General features: G+C 49.3%; 2 protein-coding genes and 1 non-coding gene across 5 annotated transcripts in view; all 3 read left to right on the top strand.

The window, feature by feature from the left end:
- Positions 1–15977, top strand: part of LOC117869996 (zinc finger protein 239-like) — a 1162621-nt gene that overhangs the window by 1073286 nt on the left and 73358 nt on the right. The gene's annotated exons all lie outside the window — the stretch shown is intronic.
- Positions 4229–10079, top strand: LOC117870034 (zinc finger protein 135-like). 2 transcript variants are annotated; one of them, XM_034757215.1, is made up of 2 exons: positions 4229–5312; positions 5668–10079. In XM_034757215.1, exon 2 carries the CDS (start codon positions 5679–5681, stop codon positions 7032–7034), a length of 1356 nt encoding a protein of 451 aa, XP_034613106.1. In that variant the 5' UTR covers positions 4229–5312; positions 5668–5678; the 3' UTR covers positions 7035–10079. The 2 variants fall into 2 exon arrangements, with proteins under 2 accessions (XP_034613106.1, XP_034613104.1); XM_034757213.1 differs by having other exon boundaries at positions 4230–5312; positions 5671–10078.
- Positions 14434–14505, top strand: TRNAC-GCA. The gene has a single exon. It is a non-coding gene; the product is annotated as a tRNA-Cys (tRNA).

Raw genomic sequence — 15977 nt, 5'->3', positions numbered from 1 at the left:
GGGAGGGTTGAGAGCAGGGGGAGGGAGGAAGATGACCGGGAGCTGGTGCTCGTGGGGTGTCCCAAGCAGGGAGGGTTGAGAGCAGCGGGAGGGGGAAGATGACGGGGAGGTGGTGCTCGTGGGGTGTCCCAAAGCAGGGAGGGCTGAGGGCAGGGGGAGGGTGTGCACAGGACTAGGACGAGAGGGAATCGGGGAGGATTTGGTTCAGTATAAGGAAGAAAAGGGAGGGAGTCAGGACAAGAGCAGCTGCAGACACAGTAAGGAGCCGGGAGAAGATTCCCAGAAGCTGTGAGATCTGAGGTCCCCTGAGTCCTTTGTGATGAGAGTCCTGCTTTGAGCAGGGGGTTGGACGAGATGATCTCCTGAGGTCTCTTCTAACCCTGATCTTCTAGGAGACTATGGGAGCCACTAATTCCTGCCCATCCCCAGCACTTTCCCCGAGGTCTCTCCGTCCGCTGGCATCACCGACTCAGGAGTTGAGGTGGCAGAGCCCAGGGCTGCCCTAGGGGGGGCTCGTCCTAGCCAGGGAAATTTCCCACCCCAGCTGGGCCCAGAGGAAGTCTCTCCCCAGCTCGGATGTGGCGGGGAAGCAGCAGCGCCTTGTACATAACTTCAGGAGGTGCACAGGATCTGATCTCTGTTCTCCGGATCCCTGCCTCCCCCCTTCCAGCAGCCCCCGATTCTCAGCTGCTCCAGCCCCTCTTGTGTCCCCCAATTCCTACGCAGACGGCAGCGTGCACTGGGGCAGGGGCTTTCTCCGCTCGGCCGCAGCAGCCAGGCCCAGGCCGGTCTGGGAAGGGTGAGCGCCCTGGGGAAATGAGTCAGATCCCCTCCCCCCGTCACGGTCACGCACCCCGTCTCAGGCCCCTGCCCCCCATCACCTTTTCTGATTTGGGTGGGGGGCAACTTGAATTGTGATTCCAGGGGCTGCTGAAGCACCTGAAAACGTGTGTGTGTGAGTGACTGAGTTAAAGCTCCAGAATTGATATCTCAAGGTTTGGGATTGGGAATATCTTGCGGTATTATCTCCTGAGCTAAATTGACATATAAGCTTAAAATGTGGCTTTAGTTGCAGTGTGTATATATTTGTCTTTCTCTATATAACAATGAGATACAGAGCTCCTGTCCGCTAATTCCTACGTTATTATCAGCAACAAAACCCGAGAGTTTTCAGGTGCCTCAGTAGCCCCTGGAATCACGGTTAAAGTTACCCTCCACCCCAAGAACCGGAAATGGTGCCCCGGTGAGGCAGGAGTGGCCAGAGGGCTGCGGGAGGCCCGTGGGCTCTGGCAAGATGCAGCCCCCGTGTGACAGCACGAACCTCGCCTTGAGCCATAGGCCAAGTGCCAGGCATTGCAAGCAGCAGCAGTGCAGAAGTAAGGGGGCAATACACCATATCCCCGGCCACCTTGACTTCTGCGCTGCTGCTGGCGGTGGTATTGCCTTCAGAGCTGGGCACCCAGCCAGCCGCCGCTTCTCTCAGGCTGCCTTTCAGGGCTTAATTTGAGCCGCGGCTGAGCTCTGCCACCTCTTTCAGTACAAATTAAGCACTAGGAAGAGGCAGTGGGGCTTGGAGGTGATGGGGAACCCGCGGGGGGCCAGGGGTGATGGGGCGGGGGACGCCAAAATACAAGTTCACCCAGGGCGCCGTTTTCCCTAAAGCCAGCGCTGGTGAGGAGGGTCCGGTGGGGGTGAGAAGGGAAAGTTTCAAGGAGGCAGAGATTTGGGGCACGCCACTGCGACGGCTTTTGTGATGCCCCATCCCGAGGCACAGCTCAGAACCAGCCCTCCATCCTCTTCCTCCTTGGCCTGTCACCCTCGACACCACTGACCATACGCCTCCTCTTGACATCTTGTCTTCCTTTGTCCTTTCATGGTTCTCCCCCTACCTCTCTGATCTCTCCTTCAGCGTGTCCTCCTCCTCCCCACGCCAACTTTCTGTGGGGAATCCTTGGTCTCTTCTTCCTCTACACCTGATCTCTGGGTAATTTCATCCACAAACTGAAATACAACTGGTGACTCACAGATCTACCTCTCTACTCCAGACCCGTCTCCTTCTGTCCAAACTAAAGTCCCCGTCGGTCTCTCTAACCTCTCCTTTGGAATGTCTGTCCATCAGCTCAAACTCAACAATTAAAATGGCTAAAATAGAGCTCTTAATATCCCCCCAGCCATCCCACCATCTCTTTTTTTTCTCTATCATTGTGGAAAACATCATTATCCTGCTGGTCACGCAGACCCGTAATTTGGGCCTCGTCTTCACCACGGACCCCCCTTAGGGCCGTGTCTAGATCTTGTGTTTTCTTTCTGCATAATGTCACTAAAATGGGGCTCTTGCTACCCATCCACACAGCTAAAGCGCGTGTGCAGGAGATCATCCCCATCTCAGTTACCCCAACGTCCTTTTCTCCCACCTTGACAAAGGCAGTCTTGCCCGGCTCATATCCGTTCAGAAGTAAACATCCACAAAGCTACCTCGCTATCCTCAGACATGCCCAGTTCTTTCAACCTTTCCACCTGGGTCATGTTTAGTCGTGAGAAAAGAAGGCTGAGAGGGAACCTGATATCAGTCTTCCTATACATTAAGGGCTGTTACAAAGACGACGGTGATCAGTTGTTCTCCATGTCTCTGTTCTCAGTGGTGGCAGATGGCAGAACAAGAAGCAATGGTATCAAGTTGCAGTGGGGGAGGTTTAGGTTGGATATTAGGAAACACTATTTCACTAGGAGGATGGTGAAGCACTGGAATGGGTTCCCTAGGGAGGTGGTGGAATCTCCTTCCTTAGAGGTTTTTAAGGTCAGGCTTGATAAAGCCCTGGCTGGGATGATTTAGTTGGGAATTGGTCTTGCTTTGAGCAGAGGATTGGACTAGATACCTCCTGAGGTCTCTTCCAACCCTAATCTTCTATGACTCTATGTCCACTGGGGTAGGACAAGAAGTGATTGGCTTCATCTGCTGCAAGGGAGATTTAGGTTGAATATTAGGGAACAAAATTCTAACAGTGAGGATAGAGAAGTACTGGAATAGGTTACCGAGTAGACGGTGGGATCCCCATCACTCAAAGTGTTTTAGACCGGGTTAGGCCAAAATCTGTCAGGAAGGGTCCAGGCCAACGTTTCTCAAATGTGGCCACCAGCAGCCTCCTGGATGGTGATGGAGGCGGGTGGGACAAAGCTACGGCTCTTCCCCCTCCGCCCTGCACCGCCTCTGGAGACAGATGGGGCCCAGCCCTGGAGGATCAAGGTGAGTTCTTGACCCACCTTTGAGGGGAGTGGTGGGGCTTGGATTTCAGGCAGGTTCCAGCAGCGGGACTTGAGAACCCCAGATTTGGCCACAGGGCAGTGGGGCTCACCACCACCGCCTTGCCCCTGGCCACCCCTGCCTCCGACGGCCTCCCATCGATTTCCCCCCCACATCGCCCCTGGCCACCGCTGCCTCCGCCGGCCTCCCATCGATTCCCCCCCCCGCATCGCCCCGGCCGCCGCTGCCTCCCCTCTAACCCGTTATCCAGGGCTTAATTTCTCCCGGGGAGTTGCCTTACCAAGTGTGTGTGTGGGGGGGTCAGTGTTAACCAGGCCAATTCAATTAAAGTGGGAGTGGGCTATTCTCTACAGTAGACTACCAAGGGAGGAAAAATCACTTTTGTAGTGGTAACGAGGGTGGCCCATTTCAAACAGTTGACAAGAAAGTGTGAGTGTCAGCAGGGGGGAAATTAGTTTTTGTAGTGACCCATCTACTCCCAGTCTTTATTCAGGCCTAATTTCATGGTGTCCAGTTTGCAAATTAATTCTAGTTCTGCAGTTTCTCTTTGGAGTCTGTTTTTGAAGTTTTTTTGTTGAAGAATTGCCACTTTTAAGTCTGTTACTGAGTGTCCAGGGAGATTGAGGTGATCTCTGACTGGTTTTTGAACGTTATAATTCTTGACATCTGATTTGTGTCCATTAATTCTTTTGCGTAGAGACTGTCCGGTTTGGCCAATGTACATGGCAGAGGGGCATTGCTGGCGTATATCACACTGGTAGATGTGCAGGTGAATGAGCCCTGGATGGCGTGGCTGATGTGATTAGGTCCTATGATGGTGTCCCTTAAATGGATATGCGGACGGGGTTTGGTTCCTGGGTTAGTGTTTTTGTTGTGTGGTGTGTAGTGGCTGGTGAGTATTTGCTTCAGGTTGGGGAGCTGTCCATCCGAGCTCGAGTCTCTTTCATTGCAGGGATGGTCTAGCTCATTTTTATTCCGGCCTCGAGTGCAGGGGACTGGAATAGAAGACAACTCAAGGTCCCTTCCAGTCCTACAATTCTACAGTACTCCTGTCTTTACTGCTCAGTGCCTTTCCCCGCGCCACACACACACACACACACCTCTTTCGTATGCCCTGTGACCCAGTCACCTTTGCTGAAATCTTGTGTTCCTCACAAAGACAATACACTCTTTCCCTGCCACAAACTTTTGCTTTCTTGTGATGTCCTCAGTTGGTAGGGAAAGTTCTGGGGACTGAAGGGTCTCACTTCACCCACTCTCCTTCTGCAGTGACCACAATCTGTCTTCCCTGCAGGTTCCTGGGATCTACGAGTCAGTCCCTCCTGAAGTCCCAGGGCCTGATTCCTCTTTCTCGCTTTCTCCTTTCCCAGAGGCATCAGACTCTGTCGCTCCTAAATTATAGTATTTAATTCACTGGAGCTATCCACACACTGGGGGATATTCATACTCCCTTCCTGACTTACTAGAGTCCTTATTTCCTCAAAATGTGCTTTCCTGACATATAATACCCTGACATACTGCATTCTGGGACCTCTGTGCTCCCTCTTCTTCCTTACTGTGCTGAACCCCATCAGCCAATGCTCCCCTGTTCCAGCTCTCCTATGGCTCATAATCTCTGGTCCTCTCTCTGCCAGAAAGAAGCATTTCTCAGGGGACTTGCCCACTGTCTGGAGTCTTCACTGTCTGGGACATGGAATTACCTTTGCTGTGTTTTAGGAGCCCGTTTGATGAGTGTCGGGCTCTGTGTGCTCACAGGAGAGATGGGGATGGTTAAATCCCCCCAAAGCAGAGCGCCCAGCACCTTTGAGCAACTTGGGAGTTGGCCCTGGTGTTTTACTGCCTTATCATGGGCTGGGGTTAAAATAACAGAACATTGTTTTCGGAGAAGTGTCCCAGGAATTCACCTGATGTCCCTTGTTTTCCTTCCCCTGAGCAGGGCTTCCACTTCCCAAACCTGATGTGATCTCCCGGCTGGAGAAAGGGGAAGAGCCGTGGGTCCCAGATCTCCAGGACTCAGAAGAACAAAGGATCCGGAGACGCACCTGCCCAGGTGAGGAATCATTAAACGAACTCAAAAGCTGTCAGTGCCTGAAGGAAGGAGCAGGGATTCCCCACAGAGACCTTGGGGGCTGTCTCAGTTCAGGATTGTCCCCGGCATGTGTGATACCCGCCGGGCAGATATCGCTCAGGGCTTCCTGCCCGACACCGGCTGTAACTCCCTCCCTGACCTGTCATCCTGAGTGTTTGGATGGGGCGTGGGCGCAGAACTGATCCCTTTTCTCTCCCCTCTGGGGGAAAGTTTGGGGAATTCAGTTCCTGATTTTTTTCCCCATCTCCCCAGCACTTCCTTTGTTTTCCTCTCCTCTTTTCGCTTCCTGTTCCTGAGGTTTCTCTCTCTGTCCCAGCAGGTGGTGGGATGGGGAGTGAGAACGGGGAGTGGAAGCTTCAGCAGATGGACGCTGAGCAAGCGGGACCAGACAGGGTGTTATTGCAAAGAGCCAAAGGGAATGTGTCCAGACGTCTTGAGCAAGGACAATCTTGTGAGAGTCGGCACAGGCCAGCAAGGCAGTGGACAAAGCAGCCAGGGGGTAAATCCGTTAATTGTCAGGCAACTCACAAAGACCTCAAGGGAACCACAGGCCAGCACGGAGTCCTCGCAGGCGAGAGAAAAAATCCATGCACCAAGTATGGGAAAAACTTCCGTAGACGCTCGCACCTTATTAATCATGAGAGAATCCATACGGCAGAGAGATCTTATGAATGCAGCGAGTGCGGGAAAAGCTTCAATAAGCGTTCAAACCTGATTAGACATCAGAAAAACCACAAGGGAGAGAAACCCTACAAATGCTGCGAGTGCGGGAAAAGCTTCAATGAGAGCTCAATTCTCATTACGCATCAGAGAATCCACACAGGGGAGAGGCCCTATGAATGCTGGGAGTGCGGGAAAACCTTCGTGCAGCGCTCAGCGCTTATGAGACACCAGAGAATCCACACTGGGGAGAGACCTCATGAATGCGGGAGGTGCGGGAAAAACTTTACTCAGCGCTCAGACCTTAATAGTCATCAGCGAATCCACACAGGGGAGAGGCCTTATGAATGCGGGGAGTGTGGGAAAACCTTCATTCAGAGCTCAGACCTTATTAGTCATCAACGAATCCACACAGGGGAGAGGCCCTATGAATGCGGGGAGTGTGGGAAAAACTTCACTCGGCGCTCACACCTCATTAGTCACCAGAGAATCCATACCGGAGAGCGACCCTATGAGTGCCACGAATGCGGGAAAAGCTTCAGTGAGAGCTCAAACCTTATCAGACACCAAAGAGTCCACAAGGGGGAGCGGCCCTATGAATGCTGTGAGTGCGGGAAAAGCTTCACTCAGCGCTCAGCCCTTACGTCACATCAGAGAATCCACACGGGGGAGAGACCCTATGGATGCTGCGAGTGCAGGAAAACCTTTGCTCAGCATTCAGCCCTTGTTACACATCAGAGAATCCACACGGGGGAGAGGCCCTATGGATGCAGTGAGTGCGGGAAAAGCTTCACTCATAGCTCAGACCTTATTAGTCATCAGAGAATCCACACAGGAGAGAGACCGTATGAATGCTGTGAGTGCGGGAAAAGCTTCTCTCAGCGCTCACACCTTATTACTCATCAGGGAATCCACAGGGGGGAGAGACCCTACGCCTGCTCTGAGTGCGGGAAAACCTTCACGCGGCGTTCAAACCTTATTACCCATCAGAAGATCCACAAGGGAAATCATCAACCACGGTAGAGGGCTTTGCCTTCACCCCCTCCCCTGGTTCTTATCACGCAGACACAAAGTAGACCAGAAGTCCTAAGTGCAGGCAATGGGATATTTATTGGGGTTAGTTTCCAGTCTTGTTTCCCAGTGTCCCATTGCCCCCTCCTCAGCAGGCATAATTATACCGGAAATGCACACCCACAGTCCGACTTCTTACAACTTATGGTTATGTTCCATTATGGGGGGCCGTGGGTCTGGGGTCTTCATCCCACCTCTTTTGTACTCCATGGGAGGGATAAGGAGTGAGGTTCTGCTACAGACAAAGACATTTCTTAGGCCTTCCCCCCAGTCCCCTCCCAACTGGTTGCTTGACCTTGCCTTGAGATAGGAGTAGAGGCAGTCTTCAAGTGTACCATGCCCAGTAACACTTTAACTGTTCTTATCTGCTCCCATTACACTAACGAACCCATCTGGCTAGGCAGCAGCAACATTCACAGTGTCTTTGTCCTTTGTTCACACATATTAGTAAGGATATAAGTGTATCAAGAATCAAACGGGCAAACAAGACCTAAGATTCTATCTCAGGCGAAAATACAGGCCTGAATCCTACATTTTCACCAGCACTCCTAAAAAACCATAAAAACGGTATATAAGGCTGGCAAATGATTTTTTCTTTCTTTCATACTTTTCCTGATTCCAACGTCAAGACCTTTAAGGCTGTTTGCTTCACCGGGGGCCCTCTGCTCCCCATGTGGTTGCCCACTATTGTCTTTCGCAGCTAGCCCTTCCCATGGTCCTTTCTGTAAACTCTATAATCCTATATCAGTCATGAGAATGTGCGTCCCTCCTACCAGGCACGTCCATCAGCTCAAGGTGTGCGTGATTTCCACTAGCTAGATCAATATAAAATCTACCTGGGCCTCACCTCCAGTAGGACTTTCCATGGAGTTAGGTGACTCGAGTTAGCGACCCTGATGTAAAAACACAACTATTCTTGCAGTAATGACAGTGTGTAGCGTGTCCGTTGTTATCTAGCGCGTTGCCTCGTCACCTGCCTTAACCTCCGTTTCCTGGTCAAAGCCAAGCTGGAGCGTCGCATTTATACTCTTCCTCCCACTTCACTGAGTTCACCCTTTGGAACAGATCGTCTCATTCCCAGTTGTTCACACATTGCCCTGGGAGGTGCTGAAGGTGATTTTTGTACCCCTTTCCTCATTTAAAATATATTTAAATATAACAAAGAGCAGGAACACGGTGGAGAAAAAAATGTCATTTCAGCCTCTGTGACATCCTAAGGCAAGGGGGCGATGTGCAGGAATTCCCTCCTGCAGCATTGCCCCTGCAGTGTCACCTTCTGTCTGATCCAAGTAGCGTTTTTCTTTTTCCCATTCTGCCTCTCCACCTCCCAAACTGTCCCACGAGGCCGTGTCCTCAGCTCTCGGAGGCGAGTAGATTTGAAGTCTAGGAAGGAACATCATGATCATCTTGTCTGACCTCCTGCATATGGCAGGGCACAGCACCTCCCTCACCCACTCCTGTACGCAACCTCTGTCTGAGCTCCTGAAGTCTCCAAATCATGATTTAAAGATTTCAAGTGAGAGACTCCACAATTTACTCTAGTCCAAACAAGCAAGTTACCTGTTCCCCACACTGCAGATGAAGGGAAATCCGCTCCCCTCTCTACCCCTTTCAGAGAGTCTCTACTAATCTGAGCTGGGGGAGAATTTGTTCCCTATCCCAAATATGGCGATGAGTTAGATTGTGAGCATGTGGGAAAAAATTCTCTGTAGGGATTAAGAGCCCTCTCCCTCCTAGTGTCCCATCTCTGGCCACTGGAGATATTTGTAACAGCAATCATGCAGGGGGGCATATGCCACCATAGGAAATCTCATCATGCTGTCGCCACCATAAACTTATCAAGCTCAGCCTTGAAACAAGTCAGGTTTTTTGGCCCCATTGCCCACCAAGCTGTTCTGGAATGTCTCTCCTCCGGGAGTTGGAAACCTTCTTGTAATTTCAAGCCTAAATTTGTTGAGGGCCAGATTATATCCATTTGTGCTTGTTCTCATACAGGGCCCAACTTAAAAAAACCTCTTCTCCCTCCCTGGGGTTTTATGTTCTGATTTATTCATAGAAAGTAATCCTATCTTCAGTTTCCTCTCATTGGGTAGGTTCTCCATTCCTCTGATCATCCTAATAGCCCTCCTCTGGGTTTTTGGAATTGTGTTTTGATTTCTTTGATCCTAAATCAGACTCCCTAGAGCTGGAGATGAAAGTGTCACCGAGCGGGAAGGGGAATTTGAATGGATCCCAAACACAATGTGATCATTCAGAGTTTAAATCGCAGGTTCTGTGTATTTACAAAGCCACTTCGGGACTTTTTCCTGCTGAGTTCGGATTGTTTACAGGTGGAAATGTAGACTGTTGTTCCCGTTATGATGATTCTAACCCTTAAATAAAATATCTAATAATAATACTAATGAGACTTCTCTGGGAAGCAGATTTGAAAAGATTAGAGGAGAATGCAGTGGGTGAATCTCTTGTCCTGATTCTGGGTCATCAAACACAACCCGCTCTGGAATTTCACTTTATATGAAACTGGAAGTGTCTTACACATCTGTTGGATGTGGATTTTTTCCTGAAGGCCGTGTGGTCACATAACTAGATATTAGATTGCCAGGATATAGCTAAGATTCATTGCGGACTTTACGACAAGTGATCATTTGCTAAAAGAGAGAGGCAAGGTGAGCAATATCTTTTTTTATTGGACCAACTTCTGTTGGTGAGCTAGGCATGCTTTTGATCTTAGCTCTGGTCTACACTACAGTGTTAGCTCGATGTACGGTCGTTTTCACTGACCTTATTCTGCAAGTGTCTACATTAAATGCAGCTCCTTCTAATGTAACTCACCCACTACATCGACTGAGGGCTGGTCTACTGTAGAAGCACAACATTGGTGCACCTGCACCACCGTAGTGCAGTTGGTGAAAATGCTCTATGCCAGTGGCTCTCAATCTTTCCACGTGACTGTATCCCTTTCAGGAGGCTGATTTATCTTGCATACACCCCAAATTTCAACTCACTTAAAAACTTCTTGCTTACAAAATCAGACACAAAAAGACAAAAGTGTCACAGCCACGCTATTACTGAAAAATTACTGACTTTCTCATCTTTACCATATAATTATAAAATAAATCAACTGGAATGTAAATTGTACTAAAACAACAAGGAGTCCGGTGGCACCTTAAAGACGAACAGATTTATTTGGGTATAAGCTTTCGTGGGTAAAAAACCCGCTTCTTCAGATGCATGGAGTGAAAATTACAGATACAGGCATAAATAGATATAGATAGATATGATAGATATAGATATGTCTGTATGTGCAATTTTCACTCCATGCATCTGAAGAAGTGGGGTTTTTTTTACCCATGAAAGCTTATGCCCAAATAAATCTGTTCGTTTTAAAGGTGCCACTGGCCTCCTCATTGTTTTTGTGGATACAGACTAACACGGCTACCCCTCTGATACATAATAAATATTGTAGTTACATTCAGTGTGTAGTATATAGAGCAGTATACTCCAGTCATTGTCTATATGAAATTTTAGTTTGTACAAACTTTGCTAGTGCTTTTTATGTAGCCTGTTGTAAAACTAGGCAACTATCTCGATGAGTTGATGTATCCCCTGGAAGACCTCTGCATCCCCCCAGGGGTATCTGTACCCCCGGTTGAGAATCACTGCTCGATGCTGATAGGAGAGAGCCGTCCCATTGGCATAACAACTCCACCTCTGCACGAGGCATAGCGCGTAAGCCATTGGAGTTAGGTCGACAGTGTCAGTGAAGACACGGAGTTGCTTACATTGACTGTTCTGCCTTTCAGGAGCCGTCCCACAATGCCCTATGCTGACAGCTAAATCGAGGCAAGCCCACCTGCTGAGGGCACACACCATCAACACAAGGGACAAAGTGTGGACATGCAAAAGCGGTTTAATTACGGTGATGGCTGTAAGGCTTAAGTCTACACTACAAAGTTAAGTCAACTTAAGATACGTCGACATTCAGCCACTGGTGTAATTAAACCGCTGTTCTGTGTCCACACTACGCTAACTGGGTTGGCGGAGAGCATCCACACAAGCAGCTCTTGCATCGGCACAGAGAGCAGTGCGCTGTGGGTAGCGATCACACTGTGCACCTGGCCGCAGGGTGCGTTGGGAAGGGTTTGCTATGCCTCATGGGGGCAGGGACAGCGTCACAGGATGATGGTTTCTCTATCCCATCCTTCCATGGGGCACATGACTTATGAGGAGAGGCTGAGGGAACTGGGATTGTTTAGTCTGCAGAAGAGAAGATTGAGGGGGGATTTGATAGCTGCTTTCAACTACCTGAAGGGGGTTCCAAAGAGGATGGATCTAGACTGTTCTCAGTGGTGGCAGATGACAGAACAAGGAGCAATGGTCTCAAGTTGCAGTGGGGGAGGTCTAGGTTGGATATTAGGAAACACTATTTCACTAGGAGGGTGGTGAAGCACTGGAATGGGTTCCCTAGGGAGGTGGTGGAAGCTCCTTTCTTAGAGATTTTTAAGGTCAGGCTTGACAAAGCCCTGGCTGGGATGATTTAGTTGGGGATTGGTCCTGCTTTGAGCAGGTGGTTGGACTAGATACCTCCCGAGGTCCCTTCCAACCCTGATCTTCTATGATTAACACTGAGCCACAGGAATGTGTGTTACTGTAGTGTGCTGAGCCTGGCATTGTTTGTTTGCACCGTGCTATGAACCTTGTAATGATGGCTGTGTGTGCCCGAAATGTAACGCATTTTAAATACCTTTTTAAAGTAGCACATGGCCAAACTGACATTGCTGATCACTTAACACAAGAAGCCCACAGAAGTTGTTGGGGGTGAGGAGAGAGAGAGAGAGAGAGAGAGAGAGTGTGTGTGTGTGTGTGTGTGTGTGTGTGTGTGAAAGACAGTGTGTGTTTTGGGTGAGTGTGTGTGTGTGCTGGGGAAGAGTGAGTCTGCTGGCGCACTGTCTCTTTAAGTAGCGCACTCACCAGCCTGAACACTTGTTCAGACAGCAGCCGATGTTGCAAAAAGCTCCATGCCTCTGGTTAAGGTGGTTTTATTTTCTCGGCAAAGCGGGAGAGTGAAATCAGTGGGAGGAGCATTGCAGTGTGTACACCTCCACTGGTTTGTCGACAAAAGCTACCTTTTGTCAACAAAGCTGTGTAGTGTAGACAAGGGCCTAAGTGGACGTAATTTAAGTCAATTTAATTTTGTATGTGTATGCTTGCCCTTACACAGAGCTCTTCATCAGCTCTGGGAAACGTATTCCGAGTGTTACAGCGAAGTGCGAGGTGGAATAGATTGTTTAACGTAAGTAATTAACATGGATTTCAAGGGACCCTGCAAGGCGAAGTGGCTTATTAACACCTCTCCAATCACAACGTGGAGAGGAGAGAGAATCATAGAACTGGAAGGGACCTCGAGAGATTTTCTAGTCCAGTCCCCTGCACTCAAGGCAGAACTAAGTATTAGCTAGACCATCCCTGACAGGTGTTTGTCCAGCCGGCTCTTAGGCCTGGTCCACACTACCCCCCCATTTTGAACTAAGGTACGCAAATTCAGCTACGTTAATAATGTAGCTGAATTCGAAGTACCTTAGTTCGAACTTACCACGGGTCCAGACGCGGCAGACAGGCTCACCTCTCGATGCCGCGTACTCCTCTCGTGGAGTTGGAATACCGGCGTCGACGGCGAACACTTCTGGGATCGATTTATCACGTCTAGACAAGACGCGATAAATCGATCCCAGAAGATCGATTGCTTACCGCTGGACCCGGAGGTAAGTGTAGACCTACCCTTAAACATCCCCAATGATGGAGATTCCACAACCTCCCTGGGCAATTTATTCCAGTGCTTAACCACACTGACAGTAGGGAAGTGGTTCCTCATGTCCGACATAAACCCCCCTGGCTGCCCTTTAAGCCCATTGCTTCTTGTCCTATCCGCAGAGATTAAGAACAATTTTTCTCCCTCCTCCTTGTAACAACCTTGAAAACTGTGATCATGTCCCCTCTCAGTCTTCTCTTCTCCAGACTAAACAAATGCAATTTTTTTCAATCTTCCCTCATAGGTCATGTTTTCCAGACCTTTCATCATTTTTGTTGCTCTTCTCTGGACTTTCTCCAGATAAACGGAGGTGGGGGATTAAAGTGGGTTCTAGATTGTTGTAATAAATCTTTAACCCTGTGTATTTATTCAGACTCTTTGAAGGATATGGGGGAAGCAAGACAATCACTATACCCTCGAAGGAATGTACACAGAAAAACGATTAGACAAAACCAACCGATCACCGGTGGGTGAACATCTCCATCTCTGACCTCTCAGTCCTCACCCTGAAAGGAAACCTGCACAACACCATTACTAATCAAACTTAAATTTATAACTTTGCTAGATACTAAATATAATGGACTGAATAAAGACACTGGATTTATGGCTTATTACAACAAGCTATAAGCCAATTAAGAACCCCCGTTTTTCCCCCCCTTTCCCCTCTGTAACTGACAACATGCTGCGTGGGGACGTCCATACCACCCTGGCTGCATGGGACCACCTTGGGGTCAAGAAGTGCCCAGGCACCGCAGACAATCTCATGGAAATTGTTGATCATCACTCCTGTCACGGACTCACAGGACGTGTGCTCTCTCTCAGCTCCACATGGTCCCTGGGGGGGAACCCCCTTCAGTGTGACAGCCCTTCTCGGGGGGTTAAGCCCCGGGCTCCACCGACTCCTCGATTGGCACCTCTCGGAGCCTTCAGCAACCTATTGGATATTCCCAGACTTGGAAAACTGTGAAATGCAGAATTTGAATAGCAAAGCTGGTCTTCTACTTGTATCTACTAACATTGCTTCTCCAACAGCAGAATCACCACAGCACTGGAGCCTGAGAAGACAAATTAAAGTCAACTAGTGTTTAATTTGTCTTTAATCTGGCTGCTGATTGGTCATTTTGAACTATCTTTATATCAGCCCGTCTCTGCTACAGGGCACAGGGATGTGGCTGATACTCCCGGGAGCTCTCGGCTTCTGGTCAGAATGGAGTTCTTTGGGAATTAAGTCATCAATGATATAGAGATTAAAGGGTTCAAGTTACATGTGCCCTGTGCCTTTCAGAGATTGGAGTAATGGTGAAGAGGTTAAAGGACACAGAGCTGGGTAGCGGGGTGCGGTCCCTCAATAGTTGTTCTGCTCTGGTGAGACTGAGCAGGTGTGGAGATTGTGCAAGCTGTGGTGTTTATGTGCACAGATAAAATTCAATGAAACCACATTTTCAAAACCATCCATGTCTGGGAATGTAACAGGAGCTTTTTGAACAAGGGCGTGTCCTTTCTAATCCTCAAGATCACTGGCTCCAATACTTTGTTGTCCCAGGGAGTATAGCTCAGTGGTAGAGCATTTGACTGCAGATCAAGAGGTCTCTGGTTCAAATCCAGATGCTCCCTTTTTGGTATTTTTTTTAATGGAAACATATTTTCATATCCATCTCCAGTATGTTCAGGAATTCCACTGAAGGGTTGGGGGCTTGAAATGAATTTAAACACTTAACATTTTCCTATGCACGTGTATAAAAACTTAGCAAACCCGTCCATCAGCTGAAATCAATTCCCAAACAATCCTCAAAATGTTATTAATTCCCATCCCACCCCTCCCCTCCACAGGAGCTCTGTGCAGTTTAACCGTTCTGCAGGCAGCTTCCCATTAGAAATGCTGTGGTGGGACATTCCCAGACCTGGACATTTACCAACGACAGAATTTGAAGAGCAAACCTGGCTCCCCGCACCAGGAGAGATGTGAGTGTTTTATCCCTGTCACTTACTGTTTTTCAGTCGTACAGACCCTCCTGTGCCCAGCCAGGCAATGAACTTGGGAAAGAGGACAGGAATCAGAGACCTTAGAAACAGTTAAATGACAGCAAGCGCATCAGCTTAGTAATTAAAGCCCCTTTTGTGATGCCATTCATGTGGTCCCTTTATTCTTCTGCTGTCTCGCTCCGACCACCGTCGCCCTCTGTCGGTTCAGTGAGAGGGCCACATTCATTGCTTCCGACACACAAAGACTCACACACACACCTTGCAAGCAAAACCTCCCCAAGGAGTCAGACGCACCTGCTGGATCCCTGCACCCCGGCTGTGCAGAAGCCAGACACAAGGAAAGCTTGTCGGGCCCAGGGCTGGCAGGGAGTCCGGTGTTGGAGCATTTAAACTACAGGGACAGGCACTCAGAGGCACGTTGCCGACCGTGTGGGAGTTAAAAATTGGTAGGTCAAGTTTCCAGTCCCATCACAGGTCACCCCATCACTCTAGGAAGGGGCCCATCTGAACGCTCAGCTGGCTCGGTCTAGCTGTATTGTTCTTGTTTACACTTAGTCAGGTTTGAGTCCTGTTTCGCATTGTGTGTTTGAGAAGACCGTCAGCAACGACGCTCTGAAATAGCAAACGCAGTAGGACGTGTTATTGCTCCTGCCCCAACACAGACGGACAACGAGAGAAATGTTATTCATTGAAGGGGGAGGCATCCCTGGGTTTGGCCCAACAGACAAGCGCCTCTCTTTTCCCTTTGTCGCTTGTGAAATTTTTCTTTCCACAGCAGGCCCTGTCGCTCAGTGGCTAGGACGCTGGGCTTGTAACTGCAGGTTGATGAGTTCCAGTATCACCAGGCCCTTCTACCAGGGAGTTTAAATGAAGTAATGACCTTCTTGTTTGACATACTGAGGGCATATCCACACGGCTCTGTGGGGCCTGGGCTTGTGGGGCCAGGCCGGTGTTAGAGCATCCAGACTGCAGTTGGAAACTCCGGCCTCACAACTGTGCTGCCACATCCACACTGCGCTATGTAAACTGGAGTCAGAACTTCAGCGCCTGTGCGGTGTGCACGATCATATCCCAGGGATCCTAACACCTCGTCAGCTGACGGT

This window comes from Trachemys scripta, chromosome 25, assembly GCF_013100865.1.
Source record: "Trachemys scripta elegans isolate TJP31775 chromosome 25, CAS_Tse_1.0, whole genome shotgun sequence".
In the NCBI taxonomy this organism is placed as follows: domain Eukaryota; kingdom Metazoa; phylum Chordata; order Testudines; family Emydidae; genus Trachemys; species Trachemys scripta.
Note: the sequence above shows the minus strand (reverse complement) of the source record. Positions and strands in the feature narration are given on the sequence as shown.